The sequence below is a fragment of the Ictalurus furcatus genome, chromosome 5, assembly GCF_023375685.1.
Source record: "Ictalurus furcatus strain D&B chromosome 5, Billie_1.0, whole genome shotgun sequence".
NCBI lineage: Eukaryota > Metazoa > Chordata > Actinopteri > Siluriformes > Ictaluridae > Ictalurus > Ictalurus furcatus.
The window spans coordinates 11,290,935-11,314,645 of record NC_071259.1 but is presented as its reverse complement, the minus strand read 5'-3'; the positions used below and the strand labels follow the sequence as shown (position 1 = coordinate 11,314,645).

The 23,711-nt window shown below is 38.1% G+C and overlaps 1 protein-coding gene across 1 annotated transcript in view; it reads left to right on the top strand.

Annotated features, from left to right (window-relative positions):
• LOC128607671 (dedicator of cytokinesis protein 3) overlaps positions 1–23,711 on the top strand; it is a 94,818-nt gene that overhangs the window by 46,503 nt on the left and 24,604 nt on the right. The window contains exons 16-27 of the mRNA XM_053624751.1: positions 1,001–1,163; positions 1,521–1,627; positions 8,138–8,309; positions 9,117–9,214; positions 9,320–9,403; positions 9,958–10,058; positions 13,169–13,250; positions 19,445–19,615; positions 20,697–20,889; positions 21,728–21,855; positions 21,958–22,107; positions 23,522–23,620. Coding sequence (XP_053480726.1) covers positions 1,001–1,163; positions 1,521–1,627; positions 8,138–8,309; positions 9,117–9,214; positions 9,320–9,403; positions 9,958–10,058; positions 13,169–13,250; positions 19,445–19,615; positions 20,697–20,889; positions 21,728–21,855; positions 21,958–22,107; positions 23,522–23,620 — 1,548 coding nt within the window. The remainder of the gene's footprint in view (positions 1–1,000; positions 1,164–1,520; positions 1,628–8,137; positions 8,310–9,116; positions 9,215–9,319; positions 9,404–9,957; positions 10,059–13,168; positions 13,251–19,444; positions 19,616–20,696; positions 20,890–21,727; positions 21,856–21,957; positions 22,108–23,521; positions 23,621–23,711) is intronic.

Sequence of the window (23,711 nt, the reverse complement as noted above, 5' to 3'; positions counted from 1 at the left end):
ATATTGTTAATTTGGCTGGGGTAAGTATACTCCCTCACATTCTCACCCAGTGTGTGGTGGTCAGAATAAATCTCCATCCCTGATGAGGATTGATGCAACAGGACACATGAAATCTTCTGAATCACTTGGTCTAAAATCTCTAAAATCTCTAAAATCTAAAATTATTTTATCTGTAACATGTAAAAGCAAACGATTTAGTTGCGGCTATTAAATGTGAATCAGACAGTTGCTGTGTTATGCACAGAACCCGTACAATTAACTGAATCATTAACATGTATAAGAAAAGTAATGTAACTCCAGACATGCTGAATTTACTGTGTTGAAATCATTGTGACGAAGAATCGTCTGTTATAAACAGCTTGTCCTAGTAATGACGGTTAGGACAGAAGTAAGTGCAGGTATGGCAGTTTAATAAAATAGCAAGTCCAAGGGATCAGGCAGAAATCAATAAACAAAGACAGGCAGAGGTCAGGCAAACAGTCCAAGCAAGGCAAGGCAAGGCAAGGCAAAAAGACAAGGTCAAAACCAGAATAAACAAACACAGTATCAAGGCTTGGTAACAGCAAAAACAAAATGTAACTGCACGTATTACTTCGCAAAGACAGTGTGTATGAGGGTCTCTTTTATGTGTTGTGTGATTGTGAGTGTAATTGAGAACAGGTGTCTCTAATTAGTCCTCAGGAGAAGGTGATGTGCCTGTGTGTAGTTTTTGGGAGTTGTAGTCGTTGCCCATGTTTGTAGATTGCAGTGCATTCAGGGAAATGGAGTTGTGAGTTTGCCATGATATGACACGTACGAGTGAACATGCAGAAAAGCACATGAGAATTCTGCAAATGCTTTTATTGTGAGTTATTTCTACTGCTAAAATGCCAAAGTAAAATTTAATAATATATTGGTATGAATATTTTATATATATATATACATATATATGTGTGTGTGTGTGTGTGTGTGTGTGTGTGTGTGTGTGTGTGTGTACTCTGTTTCTCTCCCCCTCTCTCAGGATTGTATTAGTGTGGGCTGTGGAGAGCCGAATGTTAGTGAGCATTGCTCCTTTGTCCTGTATCACAATAACAGTCCTCGCTGGGGTGAAAGCCTCAAACTGCCCATTCCTATTGAGCGCTTTCGTGGCTCGCACCTACGCTTCGAATTTAGACATTGCTCCAGTGAGTATTGCATGTCTACTACTCCACATGCCTTATATACTTACAATTACAAATGAAATATTCTGTGCTATATACTATTAAACCGTTATACTATGTACTGTTTTCCCAATTCCACAGCTTCCACAGTAAAATATTTCAAAATGGGGTTATGGAACAACGAACAAAGTCAAAACAAAATAATCTATGTCTATAAGTAGAGCTTTTTGTATAACATAAAAATCCTAAAGAGTTTTACCATTTTCCCACAATCACACTGCACTGCACAATCATCATCAGAATTTCTGTATGGTCATGATGTCATATTTTACATTGAATTACATCATTGTTATTGTTTTTTTGTGCTTTTTTTGCCTTTAGCTAAAGATAAAGGAGAGAAGAAGCTGTTTGGTTTCTCTTTCACTCCACTCATGAGGGAGGATGGAACCACCTTAGGGGATGAGTGCCATGAGCTCTATGTGTATAAGGTGTGCACACACACACACACACACACACACACATGCACGCTCACACACACTTTGTCTTACTATCCTTGTGACTACACTCCATTGACATCATTATTAATGCATCTAATTAATGTTATGCCTACACCTAATTCTAAGCCTAACCTTAAAAACAAATCTGTGATTTGTTACACAAAAATGTAAGTTATTAGTACTTGCTTGTTGCTTAGTAAATGCTTTAAATACTGTACTAAATTAAGTTACATAAATATTTGGCCCAAAGTGTATATAATACTTACGTTACTGGGTTTAACCCTTTTGCCCCTAAGTTCCCACAGTATTATGTCCCATAACCCTATATTCCCCAGAGAAACAGCATGCCAACCCTGAGTTCCTGGGCCAAAATCAACATTTTAATTTTAACATTTTTAGGCCTTGAAACAACTTATAATAATGTATTTGTGTAATATTACTTTGAAAATGAAGCAGTTCAGTGTTTTTACTAAACTTAGAGCACAATTCTTAACTAGAGAAATTACGAAAAAATGCTCGCTAAAATCCTTATACTCATTTAGAAGTACCATACGAGCATCAGCGTGGTCCATGCCTTTGAATAAATTCAAGTAAATAATAAATAAATAAATGCATTTTAGCTCCAAAAGTCAAGTTTCTGGTGATAATCAGACCAGCAGGTAGTGTTTTCACGAATGCACAGAGATGGTCAGGTTATGACTCCAGACCCCTGCAGTGTCAGTCGCACTGGTTGATGCTGAAGATGAAGACGGATCAGGGTCTGAATCAGGAGAGTTTGCGTCTCTATCAGTTTCGGTTTCGGTTTCAACATCTCCTGAACTTTCACTGCTGTCACTATCTAGAATCCTCGCTCTCGCTAGTGTAACTGTGTATGTTTTCTCTTTTTTTTCACTGTTTTAGATGTACCTGTGTTCACTGTAGGTGTAACTTTAGCTGGAACACGATTAGCTTTTCGCTTTGGCATTTTTAGTTCACTTCTACTAGTACACCAATATTCACGCTTGGATCTTCATCGTAATGCCGGTGTAATGTCATAATCATGTCCTGACATCGTGACGTCATCAACCTTCCGGGTTAAAAAATAATAATTAAATAAGTAAGGAATCATAGCAGAGTAATGCCGGTACACCGGCCTTACGGGGATAACGTTTACACTGTAAATCCTCTATATCGGCCTTACGGGGATTTGGCATAGACGACCAAGCCGTTATATCGTCCTTATGGGAATAGATCAAAGACGAGCAAGCCGGTTTTTCGGCCATACGGGGTAAAAGGGTTAATACTGCGTTAAACAAAATGAGCAAAAAAAAAAGAGGAATGTTTACTTGAACTGATTGCATAATAATGTAAACTGATTGAATTTTGGGTTGTTTTCAGTATTTCTTGGGTTGTGTTGGCTTTAAGACCTAAAGCTTAGTGTTAAGTAACATTTCCTTGTTTCACTCTTTTTGTGTTTCTCAGTTAAATGTATGGTTTCTGTGTGTGCAAGCACATTAATAAAGTACTCTTGTTGCATTTTGCCAGTTCAGCCTTTATGAATGCTGATGTAAATGCATTACTGCATTGGAGGTTGGAACCACTTAAAGTGCACCTATTAGGGTTTTTCAAATATTACCTTTCATGTAGTGTGTTATATACCTGTTTGTGAATGTAAAAACATCTGCAAAGTTTCAAAAATCAAAGCGCAGGACAAACAGAGTTATTGACTCTGATAGCTGTTATTGACAGCTGAAACGAGTCGTTAGTAATTCCAGACTTACTTCCTGTACTAACCTACATAGGTTTGTAACAAAAAGCCCCGCCTCTGGTCTTCATTGGCTACTTGCGAACAGATGGAGATGAAAGGCGTTATGGTAGTGGCCATTTCCTTTTCAAAACACGCTGACAACGGTAGACCAATCACAACAGACTGGGACCTCTGACCAATCAGAGCAGAATACGCTCTCTGAAAGGAGGAGTTTAGAATGAATCCTTTAGAACGGATCATTGCATAAGTCGTTTGAGACATGGGAAAAATGGTAATGCTGCAATTTAAATTATGAGCACATTAAAGTGTTTTTTTGACCCTGGATGCATGTAAATCTATTGTATAAGACCTCTAAAACAAAATTAGGCATGTTTCAAAACCATAATAGGTGCACTTTAAGGTGTTAATGGCAATTAAATCGTAACGATTATAAATAATCCAATTATAAAATTTTCAAAATCCCAATTTTTTTTTACATTTTTATTTGTGCAAAAGGTGACCATTTAACTCAGGTTTGAGTAAAATTGAATGATTAAAGAGGGAAAACAGCTAGTTAAATGTACTTATATATATATTTTTAGGAGAGTATTCTTTGGTACCATGTAAACCTTACTTTAAAAATATGTTTAGTTAAATTTACTGAGACTTCATGTGTGGAAATTTTTTACCAAAATTTTACCAATAAAATTTTTCTCATTATTATTATTATTATTACTTTTTTTAATTATTCTTTTTTAAATTTTTATATTATTTTATTTTATATTATTTTATTTTTATAAATAAAAGCAGTTTTCCTTTAGGATGCCAGCCAAACATTCTCTCAAGGTCAAACTGTCAGATATTCCTATCCCCACCAAGATATAAAAACTGTACGATTAAAAAAGCAAAAAACAAAAACCTACTTGAAAATTCTCCTCCCTTGTTCTTTTCCTTCTGCTTTCCTTTCCTCCCTCTTGGTACTTTCAGGATACTGAAAGATAGATGCTTTACATTTGTATCCAAATATATATTTTTTAAAGCTACAGAATGTACGAGTTTCTTAGTCTCTGTTTGCAGAAGAACATTTTGTAACGTGGGTTGTGCTGTGCTGTTCTCCTGCACTCTGGTTGATGTCTTGGCTGTAAATGTACACATTTAGATACAATTCAGTGCTGTGTTTTGAGTCACAAACTGCACAACAAGTGGTATGCCAAAATTCTAATGACAACAATAATGTAGTACCATAACATTCAACAGTTTATCACCCACATTTTGATACAAACAAGGATAAATCATACGATTGTCATCTATCATTCACTAGCTTCCCACCAAAAAATGCCTTACCTAGTTAGCAAGAAGAAAAGCTAAACCTCTATCATACCTGATCTATCATTACTATTATCTCTATCATTACCTCTCATAGTATAATATTTGACTCTTTACTGTCCTGTTTGCCTAATTTCACTCTCACACCTCTATTTCTGTCTGCTGACTCCTGCCAGTCAAGGTGTATTTTGGACTTCTTTTGTGCCTAAAAGTAGGGCATGATGACGTTTGCTATAGCCTAGCTGGCATCTGATGTAGGCGTATACAATTCCATCCAATTCTGATCCGATTCCCTTGTCAGTGCTAACTGTGACTAGTCAGAGTGACTCACAGCTCAGGAACATCAGATTATAAATTATTTTTTTCTCCAATGACTGAATTGTCATCTGTTTCATTTTTAACAAAACAATATGCACTGTAGTCTTTAAGTAATTAAAATTTGCATTAACCAAAACTTTTCTTTTGGTTGGGGATTAAACTTTATTATTACATCTCTAGCAATGGAAAAGAAAAGAGAATATTGTAGGACATAAAACTCTTACCACAATAAGAGCTGGGATGTCTCATGAGATCAGTGAGAATAAATTAGATGAAATATTACTGGTTGTAAAACCTGAAAAATGTAACTTTAATCACTGACTTTACTTTAATAAATTCAATACATTTACAGTATCACCAAAGCATTACAGAATATTATTCCCACTTGAATTAATTTAGTCTCATCTTAAGGGCTGTTACAGTTTTTATCAGCTTTGTTGAAGATCATTAGATGAAACCTTGAAGGCAAGAGTAATCAGGTCAATGTAACTGTAGACTTCAGGCCTAGAAGTTTATAACCTGACTCATTTTCTTTTTCTATAAGAAAATAATGCAAATAGGAGCAATAAAATATGTAACCTTTTGATTTTACTACATCAGGCTTTATGTAACCCAGTACCGCATCTATACAAAACAGTCAACATAACATAATGACTTTAATTCAATGCATTTCAACATAATTTTTATTTGTATAGTGTTGTAAACAACAGGAATCGTCACAAAGCAGCTTTTGTCATGAAATCCACGTAATGAAGGTAAGGACTGATGCAAGTGCAGATAAGAGCTTTTAATAAAGAGAGGCAGGCAGATGAATACAAATCATGAGACAATAGCGTGCTCAAGAAACAGGCAATGGGTCAGGCGATCTGTAAACAGCCATGAACTAGGCAAGGCAAGAATCGAGAACAAGGAACAAGAAGCAAGATCAATGAACATGAAACAAAACGAGGAACAGGGTACAAAAGCTTGGTATGGTGATAACACTCAATAGTTCGCAAAGTCATTGTGTTCAAACAGTCTCTTTATACTGTGGTATTGAGTGCTGTGAATTTGATGCAGGTGTGCGTGATTAGAATGAATGTAAGTGTTCTGGGAATTGCAGTCCATGGTGGCCATGTTTGTAGGCTGCAGTGCAGTATGGGAAATGTAGTCACTGGTTTGCTGTGATATGACAGCTTTACAGATATCCACATGTAGATTTAGATACCTAACGAGCGAGTCAGAGAGGACAGCAGCAAAGACTCACTGAGACAACATGACAAATAAACCTTCAGATTTTCGAGAGAACCATCCTCTTCTGGATAGTGGGATTCAAAATCATTACAGTACACAGTTTTATAGAGAAAAGGCAAATATAACTAAGTGTGAATAAGAGTCCTTAGCAAGTTGATATATAGTGGTGCTTGAATGTTTGTGAACCCTTTAGAATTTTCTATATTTCTTCATAAATATCATCAGATTTTCATACAAGTCCTAAAAGTATATAAAGATAAAAATTAAATAAATGATACAAAAATATTATACTTGGTCACTTATTTATTGAGGAAAATGATCCAATATTACATATCTGTGAGTGGCGAAAGTATGTGAACCTTTGCTTTCAATATCTGGTGTGACCCCCTTGTGCAGCAGTAACTGCAACTAAACGTCTCCGGTAACTGTCGATCAGTCCTGCACATCGGCTTGGAGGAATTTTAGCCCATTCCTTAGTATAGAACAGCTACAGCTCTGGGGTATTTCTGGGGTGCCTCACATGAACTGCTTGCTTCAGGTCCTTCCACAACATTTCTATTCAATTATGGTCATTCCTAAGGTCATTGCAGGACATTCCAAAATGGGCAGCAACGTTCTTTTTGGAGAGCAGTGGCTTTCTCCTTGCAAACCTGCCATGCACACCATTGTTAGTCAGTGTTCTCCTGATGGTGGTCTCATGAACATTAACATTAGCCAATGTGAGAAAAGCCTTTAGTTGCTTAGAAGTTACCCTGGGTTTCTTTGTGACTTCACGGACTATTACACGTTTTGCTCTTAGAGTGATTTTTGTTGGTCAAACACTCCTGAGGAGGGTAACAGTGGTCTTAAATTTCCTCCATTTGTACACAATCTGTCTGACTGTGGATTGGTGGAGTTCAAACTCTTTAGAGATGATTTTGTAACCTTTTCCAGCCTTATGAGCAAGCTGAGGTCCTCAGAAATCTCCTTTGTTCATGCAGTGATACACTTCCACAAACATGTGTTGTGAAGAACAGACTTTGATAGATCCCTGTTGTTTAAATAAAACAGGGCGCTCACTCAGACCTGATTGTCATCCCATTGATTGAAATCACAATTAGGTGACTCTAATTTCACCTAATTTCATGTTCACATACTTTTGCCACTCACAGATATGTAATATTACTCAGTAAGTAAATGCCCAAGTATAATATTTTTGTCTCATTTGTTTAATTGGGTTCTCTTTATTTACTTTAAGGACTTCAGAGTGAAAATCTGATGTTTTTTATGGGTTTAGAATTGTTTCATAATTCCAAATAAATAGATTACGATCCACAAATAAATATAGTGAGATTTACAAAAATTAAACAAATTGACAAATCCATTCAATCAATGAGATCCACAAATATATATTAGTAGTTTCACAAAAATAAATTAAATTGGCAAATAATTAAAATGAGATTTTTCAAATAAAATTGTTTTTACAAATATGTTTTTATGTTACAAACAGAACTCTGCCTTGCATTCATTTGTGGATCGCATCCTGTGCATTTATGGATTGCTGCACACATTTGTGGATTTTGAAACATTTCTAGCATCAAGAGTGCACATAAATCCACAAATAGTTGGACTCCAACCACCATCTACTCAAGCCAATCGGATAACCGCCACATTGCACTGACCAATCGTAGCATGTTCTCGCTCCAACCAATCATGTTTTGTTTTACAATCAGGGCAGGAACAGAGTTTTAGGTAATTTTTATGCAGATATATAGAAAGTTCTAAATGGTTCAGAAACTTTCAAGCACCACTGTAACTGTATAACATATAAAATGAATGACTGCAGTGTGCTTGCTGAAAGTTATGACCTTCTCTCTCTCTCTCTCTCTATCTCTATCTTGCTCTCTCTCTCTCTCTAGTGTGATGAGAACACAACATTTACTAATCAAGGCCTGTATTTGAGTATGCCATGCAGTAAAGCAGACCTAAACACCTGTCCTGCGATTCCAGCAACATTTCCTTTCCAGCGCAGTAACAAGGAGAGTTTTTGCATCAGCACCATATTGGTTTCCACAAAGCTCACACAGAATGGTAAAACCCACACACCCACACTGATCTGATTCATTTCAGATTCATTTGCTTGTTTTCAACCATTATGCTAATTATATTAGTTAATGCTGTTTTTTTTTATTTATTTATCCCTTTGAATAAAACTTGATTGCAAAGCTACAAAATATTGGAATTATAAAGATTTTAAAATATTTTAAAAAACAGTCATGTTTAGAAAAAACAATTTTCATAAAAATTAACATAAGATGCCAAACAATAAAGCACTGCAAAAAAGTACAAAGTTTCATCATTGATCTCTGCTGTATAATGTTTGAGTTTGGTTTATGTTTCTGAGAACCAGCTTAAGCTTTGATTTATCTGAACATTTGCAAGCTGTTCATTAAACATTATGGGGGCAGCAAACATCTTGTAGCAAGCATTTATGTTCATGTTTTGTTTTTGCCTGATGGCATGGTCGCACGTTTCAAATGAAATAAGGATAATACAAATGGCACCATCAAATGTGAAGCATTTATTTGAAAGTATTACATTACATTTTGCACAGACCTTGTTTAAAGCAGAATGCTTGTATGAGTCGACTTGGAATGGTTCCATTAACATGAAGAGGCTACTTTAAAAATGTAGTTAACTCAGCTCCTGTGAAGAACTGTTTCGCTCTTTCAATAAAATGCATTCACAACACATACATAAACACACACAACATTGAACATTGACTGTCATAGTGAACTAATTCATTAATTCAAAAGAAGTTGAACTCCTTTTTCATTTAACGCACTCTGTGTGGGTGTCTGTGTGTGTGTGTGTGTGTGTGTGTGTGTGTGTGGACAGTGGATCTTCTGACTCTGTTAAAATGGAAAGCTAATCCTGAGAGAGTTCTGGACATCTTAGGCCGCCTAAGAGTAATTAATGGAGAGGAAATTGTTAAGGTACACACACACACACGCACACACACACACACACACAATTATTGTACATACTGTATATCCACATACTCATATCTCTGTATGGTGGTGTGTTCTGTGCTTTTGCAGTTTCTGCAGGATGTATTGGATACACTATTCTCTCTACTTGATGACAACATTGACAAATATGGACCACTTGTATTTCAGTCACTGGTAAGAAATTATTATTTTTTGCTTAACGGTATAATTATTAAATCAGTCCATACAGGATTTCGCAGAGTTTTTCGTGATTGTTGCGGCTAAAAATGCTTGATTATGCTGTGGCTTTTTTCATAATTTGCAATGCAACTTCAGGAGTTTTTTGTGGGGTTTTTGCGGAAAACTACTTGAACTGGCGAAACTGCATTTGCGCAAAATTGTCTTTCACAGTGATGTTTGTTGGTAAATGTTCTTTTAGCTGTAGTCCTGTTCAACACATGTGAATCGAAGAGGTCTTTGGCTGAATGCACGTTGTGATGACATCACATGGCATGTTGTGATGATGTCACATGACATGTCTTGGCCCAAATGTGCGGTAATTTTGAAAAATTTCAAGCTCCTGCGAATATTGCGTAGGTTCCTTGATTAATTACTGTGATCGCAGAATCCTGGAGGGACTGATAAATACTCCAAATAAATACATTGATGACTCCAGTACCATTATATAAAGGAGTGTCAGTGTTTAATTATGATTTATGTTTATGAGTGTTTATGCACATGTGTTTCAGGTGTTCATCATTAACCTGCTCAGGGACCCACGGTATTACCATTTTCGCCCAGTTATGGATGCCTACATACACAACCAGTTCGCAGGAGCACTGGCATACAAGTAAATAATATACCACAGGATTTTGAAGCACAGTTTTCACAAAGATTCTTAAAAATAATTATGTAGGTTCTATAATATGAAGAGCAAATTTGTCCATTATGTTCATCAGTTAAGAATATTGAACATTAAAGTGCGATGTTATGTAGTTTGGTCATCATTTTATTTGATGTAAAGATTGAAGACTGAAAAGTGACTGCCTAAAATTTAATAATTTTTGGTTCCAGAGCCACGAATTGACCAGAGCTTTGCACCTGCACTCACTCCTTCACTCATAATTTCATATCAAATTTTAACAAATATGAGGACTTATTTTGACTACTGTGCAAGGTTGTTTAAAGGGGACCTATTATGCAAAATTCACTTTTACATGGTGTTTGTCACATAAACGTGTTTTGGCAGTCTGTGTACACAACCACCCTATAATGGTAAAAATCCACCCATAAATCATAAATAGTGTCTCAAAATGAGTCATTTGCTTTTTCTATGCAACGTGACGTCACATTGGAACAGGCCCCACCCACGACTGGTGATGGACGCTGCCCTATTAGCATAGATCCTCCCCTTAATGAGCTGCACACAGTCGGCCATGCTCTCCGCACTGGAGCAGCTATAGTGATGAGAAGAATGGTTCAGCTTCGTAAGCTTTGTAAGTGTTCTGTTGTTGAATGAGTACATGAACACAGAGTCTTCATGTACTCCTGGCATCATAGCCACTAAAGACACAGCGGAGTAGTTCTATTTTTTAAGGAAATGTGCCCCCAAAAATAGCTACATTCGTATATGTTTCTTCGAATCATTTTACACCAGACTGCTTTGTGAACAAGGGTCAATATAAAACAGTGTTTGCTGTAAAGTTTATTTTTAAGCATGGATCACTACCAACTGTTCGTGATCCAGCTTCATATCCAGAAGACGTAAGTATCGCACTTTATATTTTGTGAACGTTTGCAAATCACCTTTCCAAATGTGCTTGTTAGCAAATTCCATGGTTAATGCGGCTGAAGTTACCATTGTCTCTGGTTGTATGAGCCCAGAGATATGTCGTAATTTTTATTTTTAACCCAAAAATGCTTACTGTCTGTATAATTCATATATACACACACACACACACATATATATATGGCTGAACTCTGGTATTTATAGTGTCAGTCATATTGGTTCTCTTGATTTGATGTTGTCGTAGTATCCAAAGCACGAGCTGTAAAGGCACAGCCCTCTTCTGGAAAGGTGGCGGGTAGCAGCAGCTCATTTACATTTAAAGAGTGTCACATCAGGGATTTGAGGCGGATGCAAATGCAGAATATAAGTGAAACGTTTAATAAAGTAACAAACAAAGAACAACACAAGACTTACATAGAACAAAGACGAGCAAAATGTGATACATGGGGACAGAACAAGCAATGCAAGAAAACTTGTGCAGTGCAGAAAGTAACTATATATAAATACCAGTGCTAATGAGCTAAACGTGAAACAGGTGAATTGAGACATGTGACATGGTGCAGTGGCTGATGAGAAACGTAGTTTCTAGTCCATCTCCAATATTACGTGACAGAACCTTTCCTTCCGCCCGGCTCCCGAAGCATGTAATCAGTTCAGGAGGGGGTCCTAGATCCCCACACCAGATGTCCTTAAGCATTTCAGAGTTCCATTGTTTGTCATCCCTCACGGGGCTGGATATAGGACGCTTGACATGTTCACTGAGGTTCAGAAATGCGACGTTCACCATGAAGCTAAAGAGGGGAGCAACGCTCTCTGTGAGGCCAGAGGGGAGGAGCAAAGTTCTCCGTGAGGCCAGAGGAGGGAGCGAAGTTCTCCATGAGGCCAGAAGGGGGAGCAATGCTCTCCGCGAAGCATGGGGGGGGTGATGTCCTCTGTGGAGCAGGAAAGGGGAGCGACATACAGCGCGAAGCAAAGAAAAGGGGCGACATCTTCAGCGGAGCATGGAGGCAGAACGGCATCCTCAGCTGAGCAGGATGGCGGAGAGACATATTCAGTCAAGCAGGATGGCAGAGAAACGTCCTCAGTCAAGCAGGATGGCAGAGTGACGTCCTCAACCAAGCAGGATGGCAGAGCTACATCCTCAACCGAACAGGAAGGCGAAGCGACATCCTCAGTGGAGTAGGAAGGTGGAGTGATGTCCAAAGCAGAGCCTGGCATAATGACATCCGAGGCGGAGCAAGGAAGTAAAGCGGAGCTCTTGGCCGCTATGGGAGGTGGAGCAACGTCTTCAGCTGAACAAAGATGCTGAGCGGCGTCCTAAGTTGAGCAGGGAGGCTGAACGATGTTCTCCGTTGACTCAGCAGGCTGAACTAGATACACAGTAGGGGAGGGAGGCAGATCGATGTCCTTATTGGGACAGGGAGGGTGGGAGATGGTTTATGCCTGGTTGGAAGGCTCCTTCTCAAGATACAGCCTGAGGGAGTACATCATGTCGAGCCATTCCCGATTGGCCTTGATCAGGGAGAATCTCCCTTCCGTCTCCCACCTCGGTTTTTCCCTTTCAATAAGGGCCTCTTGCACGCTGAAAAAATCTGCTACATCCATTTATTCGGTCTTGCGTTCTGTCATGTCAGGGATCTGAGGTGGATGCAAATGCAGAATATAAGTGAAACATTTAATAAAGTAACAAATAAAGCACAACACAAGACTTACGTAGAACTAAGATGAGCATAACGTGATGCATGGGGGCAGAACAAACAACGCAAGACAACTCATGCAGTGCAGAATGTGACTATATATACACACCAGTGCTAATGAGCTAAACGTGAAACAGGTGAATTGAGACATGTGACATGGTGCAGTGGCTAATGGGAAACGTAGATTCTAGTCCTTTGCCAATATTACATGACAAAGGGACACACATGAAAACAGTGTGTTTTTATTTAAAAAGGTGCATTTACAGCATGGCATAATAAATTATCCGTGGGGTATTTTGAGCTGAAATTTCACAGAAACATTCTGGGGACACCTGAGACTTATATTACATCTTGTAAAAAGGGGCATAATAGGTCCTCTTTAAAGCTATTTTTTGTACTTTCTACACTGGAATGCTGTATAGCTCATATCTTGTTACACAGTCCAAAAATGTATTTAAAAATATTTGTGTGTAGAGAGCTGATTCGCTGTCTGAAGTGGTATATGGATCGCTCTTCTGAGGTTGTGCGACAGGACCACATTCAGGATGCTATGAAGGTTAGTATAATCATTTGTAGTTGGTCCCAAACTTGTGTGTGTGAGTGGGCATATTTTTATATCTTGGTGGTGACCAAATGTCCCTACAATATTTGAAGAGGTTTGACCATGTGGGGACATTTTGAAAGTTTCCTGAAGAAAAATAGTTTCTTATATATCCATCCATCCATCCATCTTCTATACCGCTTATCCTTCTTCAGGGTCACAGGGAACCTGGAGCCTATACCAGGAAGCATCGGGCACAAGGCGGGGTATACCCTGGACAGGGTGCCAATCCATCGCAGGGCACACTCACATACAAATTCACACACCCATTCATACACTATGGACACTTTGGACATACCAATCAGCCTACCATGCATGTCTTTGGATTGGGGGAGGAAACCGGAGTACCCGGAGGAAAACCCCACAGCACGGGGAGAACATGCAAACTCCGCAAACACAGGGCCATGGTGGGAATCGAACCCCAAGTGGAGTAGGAACTAGGAAGGAGTAAGAGTCCCGACCCTGGAGGTGTGAGGCGAACGTGCTAACCACTAAGCCACCATGCGCCCTGATATATATATATATATATATATATATATATATATATATATATATATATATATATATATATATATATATATATATATATATATATATATATATATATAAACTATGAAACAAACTCTAACATTAGTTTGTTAGCTAGCCTGGTACCTAGCTTTCTAGTTAGTGTTAGCTATAAACATTTTTAACAAATACCATGTTTATTTGTTTATGATAGTGGTGTTAAAAGTTAGGGATGATCCATGTCTAGGTGTGCATTACACAATTTTAATGTACGACTTTAATGCACAGCTGTCATTGATGTTTAAGTGCAAAATTTGACTGAAAGGATGAAAATAACAGTTATTTTTCGTTAGTTATTTTATATACGGGTCATTAGAGCTAGATTTCTGCCCGCTCTAAATCATACACAAAGATAAAGTAGTGCAATAATATTCAGTTTATTTTAATGAATTATAATAGATAGTTATTAGCGAGAGAGAGATTGTGTGTGTTTGTGTGTGTGTGAATTACCTGCGTCTGTGCTGCATCTTTACTAATAATGAAGCTGTGAGTTTAATTACTCCATGCAACTGTAACTGTATATTACTATGGTTACAATTGTTTATAGGCAGTACATTAATAGATAATAGAATGGTGATTAAACTGACTGGAACTACCTGTGCATTCAACAGTTTTGAACGCACACCTTCCATCCAATCAGAATCGAGTATTCAGACAGACCATGGTATAATGCTGAGAAACCTATAGTCAACCAACCATAAATTCTTGTTAGTTTGCTAAGTAGTTTTCTGGCTAGTTAACGTTAGCTAACAGCATTTGAAAAGTAATGCCCATGGGTTACTAACCAATACATTTTGTAGGGAATTTAGTCAGCAGTGGGCGGAGCACAGACACACAGGAGGCCGTTTTAGTGTTTCCCGTGGCGAAATCTTTATTCCGGACAGTCTGTGAAGGGGGTGTGTGTGCGTTGAAGTACGATTGTGCTGTGAGGGTCTCAGCCGTCTGCGGTTACAGCCAGGGGGCGGAGCCTTCACTCGCGTCGGAGTCGTCCGGGAAAGAAAAAAAAAACACACGCGCGCGTCGAAAAATCGTCTGAAACCACACCAGAGACTTGCGCACATGCTCTGAAAGACTTCCCTTTGTCTTGCAAGTGGAATATCACCCTTTTATACTCTCCCCTCGCCTACTGGATGGTGGAATTCTTCCGTGCGGCGCACCATTCACCGGCCGTGGCCATGCTCTCCGGCTGTCCAAAACATTGGTGGTGCTGAAGCGGAGCTGTCTCTTCAGCACCACCGTGGCAGTCGCGGGAGGAGCGAGTTTTGCTTCCTGTGCGCCGGCCGCCGGCCTGTCGCCACAATTTCATTCTACCTCTGAGGCAGAGCTGCCTTCATGAGTCTATTGACTAGGGATATATTCTGGATCAATTGTGACCCTGACAAGGAGAAAGCATAATTAAGGATAAAGAATGAATGAATTTTCTACGAGTGATAATCAGGTGCATTGTAATGGAGTAGTGATGGTTTATACCATAAGAATATAGTGTTGGTAATGGATATCTTATGGGTAGAACTTAATGGCAAGAGTTTGTTTGAGTACTATGTCATAGCTACTGCTGACTAACACTCCTGGGGCCTCATTTATCAAAGCATGTGTAGAATGAGCTCTAAATTTGTGCGTAAGCTCTGTCAGTACACACAAGAAAACTGGCGTTTATCACACATGTATACACACAGCCCTACTAATTGGACGTTGATAAATCCCACACTAATTTGAATGAAGAAACGAAATGTAAATGTAAATGCTTATGGCACTGTTTGTTGTACAGACATGGAGCATGTCAAAAGGTCTAAGAAAATTAACTTCAGTGACAATGAGTTAGAGATACTGTTGCACAAATTAGAATAAAACAAAAACTGTTAATTTGGCATTTATATGAGTAGTTTGGCTATGAAATAATCACTTTTTCCCCACTTTGGTGGCTACATATGTTTATTCTACTGCCAAATTATTATTATTATTATTATTATTATTATTATTATTATTATTATTACTACTTATTATTTTTGTCTTTTCCAATACTGTATTTGGAAATGCACTGTATCACAGCATGAGTAATGTGAATGCATAAAATGTGTGTCATTATTTGGCTCATAGTTGTTTGGGAAATGCCAAATCTGACTCCAGTTTTTCATTGGAATATGCTGGTGGCTAAAAACCCTACGATATTGATAAACTAAAACTGTACTGGGCAAATAGAATCAATTGATGAGCCACTCACCATTCCCAGCAATAGAGTTCTGTGCACTTCTTTAAAACATGTTCCTCTTTGCATAATGCTGCATGTGCAAAATCATCAAACAAGGATTCAAGCACAGTTGTTAAATGAGACCTCTGCTTTGAACAGAGATTATGAATTGAATCGAATTAAACTGTTGAACAGTTGGAGATTATTATAGTTTGTTTGCATTCTGAAATCATAGCTATCACCAGCAATGACAATGACATGTTGTACTGTATATAAATTCCTTTCTTCCTCATAGTTGCCAGAAACAGCTGGAGAATTTCTGATAAAAATGCAAAACTCAAGAAATAGTGAAATACAACTCCAATTATGATAAAGTTGGGACAGTATGGAAAATGCCAAAAACCAAACAAAAAGTCATTTGAAAATTCAATTCACCCTGTACTATATTGAAAACACATTATTAACACATTATTTGATGTTTTACTTTGTGAATTTCATTTATTTTTTAAAATGTACACTCATTTCAAATCTGATGACTGCAACACACTCCAAAAAAGTTGGAAAAGTTGACTGTTTACCACTGTGGGTCATCTATTATTTCTTTTAATAACACTTATTAAGGGTTTGGGCACTGAAGACACCCGCTGGTTAAGTTTAGTAAGCGGGATTTTCCCCCATTCATCTGTTATGCATTTCTTCAGCTGCCTTCGTTGCCTTATTTTGCGCTTCATAATAAATAATAAACCACACATTCTCAATCGGAGAGAGGTCAGGACTGCAGGCAGGCCATGTTAGCACCAACACTCTCTGCTTACGCAACCATGCACTTGTAATCCGGGTAGAATGTGGTTTGGTGTTGTCCTACTCTGGATGGCAGCATATATTTCTCCAAAATATGTACATATCTTTCTGCATTAATGGTGCCCTCACAGATGTACAAGTTACCCATGCCATGGGCACTGACACACCTCCATACCATGACAGAAGCTGGCTTTTTGGACATGCCGCTGATAGCAGTTCTTTTCTTCTTTGGCTTGGAAAACATGACGGGTATTTTGTCCAAAAACTATTTGAAATGTTGATCTGTCAGACCACAAAACATGATCCCAATATGCTACTGTCTATCTCAGAGGAGACTGAGCCCAGAGAAGTCGGCAGCGCCTCTGCACAGTGTTTATGTATGGCTTCTGCTTTGCATAGTAAAGCCTTACCTATGCGGTGAATGGTGTTAACTGACAAAGGTTTACCAAAGTATTCCTGAGCCCATGTCAGGATATCCATTACAGACTCATGATGGTTTTTAAGACAGTGACGGCTGAGGGATTGGAGATCACCCACATTCAGAAGTGGTTTTCTTCCTTGTCCTTTACGCACTGAGATCTTTTAATTATATTGTGCACTGTACAAATAAGTGTTGAATTATTCACTGACGCATCTGTTGGCAGATCGGTGTGCCTCGACCCCTCTATAACTAGGCTCCTTGTATTCTATGATTAGACGATTGCCTCACCTGTTTCACATCACCTTCTTATTTCAACTTGTCACATCGCTATTAGACCTAAACCGCCCCTGTCCCAACTTTTTTGGAACATCAATTTCAAAATAAATTTTTATCTTCAAAAAAACTATGCAGTTGATTAGGTAAAACATCAAATACCTTGTCTTTATGTGGTTTTTTTTGTTTAAATACAAGTCAAAGTACATTTACAAATCATTCATCTTTGTTCATATTAGCATTTTCCATACTGTCCCTATTTCGGAACTGGGGTTGTATACTGTATCTACTGTTAATTAGAAGCAGTGTAGAGGACGTTAAGGAGGGGACATATTCAAAACAAATGATCAAATTCTGGTTTACCTGATATCTCTCAGCTTGTTTCTATGAACAGTGAGTGATAAATAATTTAACATGCTTATTTTCACTGATATTAGCTACGACTTCAAGTGGGTCATGACCAAAAAGTCAGTATGGCTGCCTGTTGTGGGCTTCATGACTGCAGGATGTACTGGATATATTGACAGTCATTATGTTGATTAGATGCATAAAAAAGTATTTACACTCTTTTCTCAGGTGCAAGTTATATGTAGCAGATAACCCAGACTCATGTCTGTGTTCATCCGCATACAATACAATGACCAGGAAGAGTAGGCAGAAGTTCTAGATGGCTTGCCTTAATTTAGCCTTAGTGGGGGCGAGCACTGCTCTCTTCCTGGATACATGCATGCTGTGGCCATGGGAAATGTGACTTTTGGAGTCCCACAAAAATCCTTTTTCTATTATCATCATCTGGATGATTCATTCTTTAGTCTGAAAATTGTTGAGTAGAATAACAGGGGTGTTTGTTGTCCTCTCAATAGCAAGCCTATGTGCTCGGTCCACTTAAAGTTAAAAAACCCAAAATTCATCCAGGCATGATTCAAGTAAAACTGCAAAACTGCCTTCACGTTTCACAATTTTCGCACTGTCTGTACCTGTTTTTGAGGTCATCCAATTCAAGCCTTAGGTGCTTGCTTTTGTAATCAAGAACAGTGATGCGGATTCAAGAATGCTCAGTGTCCTGGTCATATCAAAACATACAGCGTCTTCATTTGGGTATGTAGTTGTATTTAAATTTAATGCATTTTACAGTGGTGTGAAGCATCTTGATGCTCTATTTATAATGTATGCTTCTAAATCCCACTGCCTGATGCACTACAGACACTGTCTCAGGTGCGATCAGGCTGTTGGTAGAACTTTTTTTTTTTGCTAAACATAAGAACAGATTGTGTTTTCACAATCAGTAACAATGATGTAAACGAGCAAAATTGTCATCTCTCCTGTTCACCTCACGGGGAAAATATCGACTGAAAACACCAGCCAGACAGTAAGAAAAGAACACCACAGCTCAGCTGAAAGTTTGGCCAATGATTTTTAGTTGAGGGTGTAAACACATTGTGGTACATTAAAATTTTTGTTTGACGAGGATAATGTTCGTATACTTGCTTGGTTCTGTATTAATGCACTTATTGAGCTAACTAGCTTGCTGATTGTTATTATATTATTATACTAGCTATACTAATGTTATAGGCTATGGATGCTAGGTTGCGCTCTTGTAATAAAGGTTCGGTTGATCTCTTATTCATTCTTATTATTGACTTTGCCTTTTTTCTCTTGCTTTTGTCCATGTTGAATGTTAAATTTAAGACATGTTGTAAGCCCATGGTAGTACATGAATTTGTTAAAAAAACAACAACAACAACAACAACAACAAAAAAACCATGAGTATAAAACCCTTCCAGTTTGCAACCAACACTTCCAACACATTTTAATCTACATTCAGAAATATATTTAAATGTGTGTGTGTGTGTGTGTGTGTGTGTGTGTGTGTGTGTGTGTGTGTGTTATGGGTTCTAGGCACTGGAATACCTGTTTAAGTTTATCGTTCAGTCTCGGTCTCTGTATTCACGGGCTACATGTGGCATGGAAGAAGAGCAGTTTAGGGCCAGCATTCATGAACTGTTCCAGTCCATCCGTTTTCTGCTCAGCCTGGACGGACGAAATGCTGAAACACTTGTCTGCACACAGGTGAGGCATACACATCTGTAATATTTGCTTGATCCAATATCATGATAGAATACTCTATCATGAGTTCATGTTAGAGCTTCATCATCATGAGGGACAGAGGTGGGTAGTAACACGCTACATTTACTTCATTATGTTTACTTGAGTAACTTTTTGAAAAAAAAATTCAAAAAGTTCAAAAAGACAAAATTCAAAAATTAAAAAAAAAAAATTACTTTTAAGAGTAGGGTTAACTGGCCATACTTTACTCTTACTCAAGTTCATTTTTAAAAAGTTCATTTTTAATCAAAGAAATGTACTTGTTCTTTGCTACATTCAGTGGTGTTCCTCGTTACTGTTAAATGTTAATGAATATATCTAGTTTTAATAATTAGTTTATATCGACCTATATGATGAGATCACGAGTCTCGTGATACGCTGCAGTGGTCTGAATGCGGACGCAACAACCGCTCACTTTTTTAGCGGCTCAGTCCTGGAAAGTAATGACCGAAGAGGGGGGAGAAATGGGGAAGAAAATAAAGACAGTCTGCTGCTGGGAAAATGTTTGTTTTTTGCTGTATGTGTGTGTTTGTGTGTGTGATTTTGTGTTGAAAGTGACAGGTTCTTTGTTATTGTACCCATCACAGGACTGGGATATGCTGCTAGAAACCAGATTTTATATCATATAAACAGAACAGACAGACTTTCAAGGATAGGTGTGACTTACAGTTCTCCATGTAGTCTGAGATTCAGGATTTTCCCTTCATTTTAATCAGATCTGAAGTAACTAGTAACTTGCTACTTTTGTAATGTTCTCATTGCATAATTTATTACTCTTACTCAAGTAATTATTAACATTATTATGTTTACTGTTTCTTGAGTAATTATTTTTTATAGTTTTACTTGTAGTTGAGTATATTTTTGGCTACTCTACCCACCTGGGATGAGGCATGAGAAAGAAAAACGTGCATATTATTCTGAGGTTGAAACAACAAAATTTTAGTTGTAGAATTCATACAGGAATAAATAGAACAAGAAGATGGAGCTAATTGATGTTCCCAGATGACTGGTTGGATGTTAAAATTTTTCCTCTTTCTGTGTTTAGGCCACATTGCTGACCAGTTTTCCAGACATCTTTGACGAGCTGCTGCAGATGTTCACGGTGCAGGAGGTGGCTGAGCTGGTGAGAGGGACACTAGCAAGCATGCCCAGTACTGTGGACATTGGCCAATCCATGGATGTGGTTAAACTCCAGTCAATCTCACGTACTGTGGACAGCAGGCTTTTCTATTTCCCAGGTAGGACATGTGCTGTTGGGATTGAGGTCTTATCATGATTTGTCATGGCAGTAACCCATGGATGCATCGGTGTGCACCAGTGTTGAAGGAAGGCGTCAAGTTAAAGAAGGAGTAATGCTTTCTGAGTATTGCTCACGGTGCTCTCATGATTAAGTAATAGAGATCTTTATAGAGATCAATTAAGTGTAGGAGTGTAGGAGAGCCAGAAGTGAATGCACAGGCAAGGGAGGAGAGAGACCAATAAAAGAGCCATTCAGGTGGCCCCAAAGATGTTCTGGCAAATCGTTTGGTGCCTGAGGAGGGGGAGATGAGACCATGCACAAACTCTGCTATAGCCAGTATGGGGGGAGTGTTGACCTCTGTTGGGGATATCGTTGAGTGATGGAACTTTGACGAACACTTTCAATCCAGTTGACATGCCAGGAGGTGATGCCAGAAATCACTGATGTTTTAGAGTCCATTTCTGTTGCTGAGATTATGGTGGTTAGAAACTTTCTTGTAAGTCTGCAGTGGTGTGTGGATTTGGAGAAGTTCTATGATCGTGTGCCTTGACATTGGTTATGAGAGGTACTGCAGGAGTATGGTGGGACCCACTGGAGAGGTTATATCTCACAGTTAGCTTGGGAGCTGCTGGAATGTATGGCTGGAGATAGAGAAACTGGAGTGACATTTGCAGCCTCTTGCCACTGCAACCCCCAACATCAGGAAATGTGGAAGGAAAATGAATGATGAATGAATGGACCTTTACAAATTTTATTTGAATGATTCCTAAATAATACTTCAATACTTGCTCTACATATACAATAAAAGTCTCATATATAACATTTCTCTCTCCCAGAATCTCGGAGTATTTTGCTTCCCGTAGTACTACATCACATTCACCTACACTTAAGACAGCAGAGAGAGCTACTGCTGTGTGCCAAAATCCTGAGCAGCATATTCTCCATCCTCAACACTAGTGCTCAGGTACATTCACACACTCTGCTACTGAAGGATGTTTTGTTATAGTCTTACCTGCTATATATTTACTACCACACGCTACTCTGCTGTTTCTCTTTGTTCTTGTAGGAGTCTTTGTGTGTGCAGGACGAGGTGGAGATGATGGTGGAGAGCTTATTAGATGTACTCTTGCAAACACTCTTATCCATCATGAGCAAGAGCCAGGCGGTGGAAAACAGCAGAAATCAGCGCTGTCCTCAGTGCACGGCTGAGATAACGGTGTGCGCTTTTCAATAGATTTTAGCTTAGCTTTTGTTCACTGCTTTTTGATGATCGTTCAGGGGCTTTTTATCATAATCCACATCTTTAAAACTTTTTGTTCTGTTCAGATAATAAGGATCTCTTTTTTTATTAGTTAAACTGGAAAAATTGCGTGCTTGGCTCAATGAACACGAAAAACCAATAGTCATAATCACATTATTATATTTATTATCAGTTATAATCATATTTATTTGTCCACACATTATCTGACTTGAAAACAGCAAGTGTTCAGAAGTCACTGGTATTGGTAAATATCAAAACCTGCCATCAAGTGGATTCACTGTCATGTCACTGCAAACTAGCGACTCCATTTCCCAGAATTCACTGCAAATTACAAACATGGCTGACAATGACTACAACTCCCAAAGTCCTACTTTGTTGCTGTTTTTGCCTTGCCCTTTGCATTATATGCTCTTCAATAAAGGTCTTAACTGCGATTGCATCCGTCCAAACCATCATTAATGACATTCACAAGCATGTTAAGGAATTTTGTTTGTCTATTCCAATAAATATAGTTTACGTTGCTAGTTAAAGAAATTAGAGCCAGAATTCAAATGGTCATGTCATTATTTTGGGGGGGGGGATTTATTTGGAAGAACACAATGTGTCTCTTGTATTATGTTCTGAATTGGAGTATAGCTTTTATTGACTATAGTCATTTCTACCTTTAAGTCTTTAAGGGGATCGTCAACAAGAACAGTGTGGATTTGGTTTCTCTATATGTGTTTTTTATTCCATGTATAAAAGTAATGGTAGCAATGAGTGAATGAATGTTTAGTTTTGTTGCAGGGATGATATCAGTTTGATAATTCAATGTGATATATATATATATATATATATATATATATATATATATATATATATTTTTAGAAATAGTACAGAATCCACATATTCTCCATAACGTTTGTTTACAAAGTAAGACTTGATGTTTGTTTATATAGCCAAAATTGGGTAACTGATGCAAAGTGTGCCAAGATAGAAACGATTCCATTCATATAACCTGATATTAATCTGAATATGACACTGACATTAATCTGATATGATTATTCATAAGTTCACAATATGAACTTCATTTGTAGGTTGGTGTTGCCATTTGGACTGCTGACTCCACTTTATGAGGAAAAGGAAGAAATGTTAATTACAAGATACTGACAAGCTTTTGTAATCCTTAGGCAGGATTTTAACCCAAGTGTTTTAGAAAGGAAGGGAAACAGCTGAGTAAGATTGAGCATCTTTGGCACGTTTGCAGGCAATTCTCAATGCTCAGTTCCTGTAGGGACCGCATGGGTTTGATTTGTCCTTGTGTGTTTGGTTTTCCTGCAGGGACAAGATGTGTTTGATAACTCTGTGTATTTGTTTGGTGTTCTTATAGGGCGAGTATGTGTCCTGTCTCCTGTCTCTTTTGAAAATGATGTCTGAGCTGCATTTCCACCATTTGCTCAACAACTTTCACAGCAAAGATGAACTCAAGGTGACAATCACAAAAATATATTGACGTCGTGCAAAGACACAAGTTTGTGTTGAGGAACTGTGTAGTTCCCACATGAAACTAAGTAAATCTA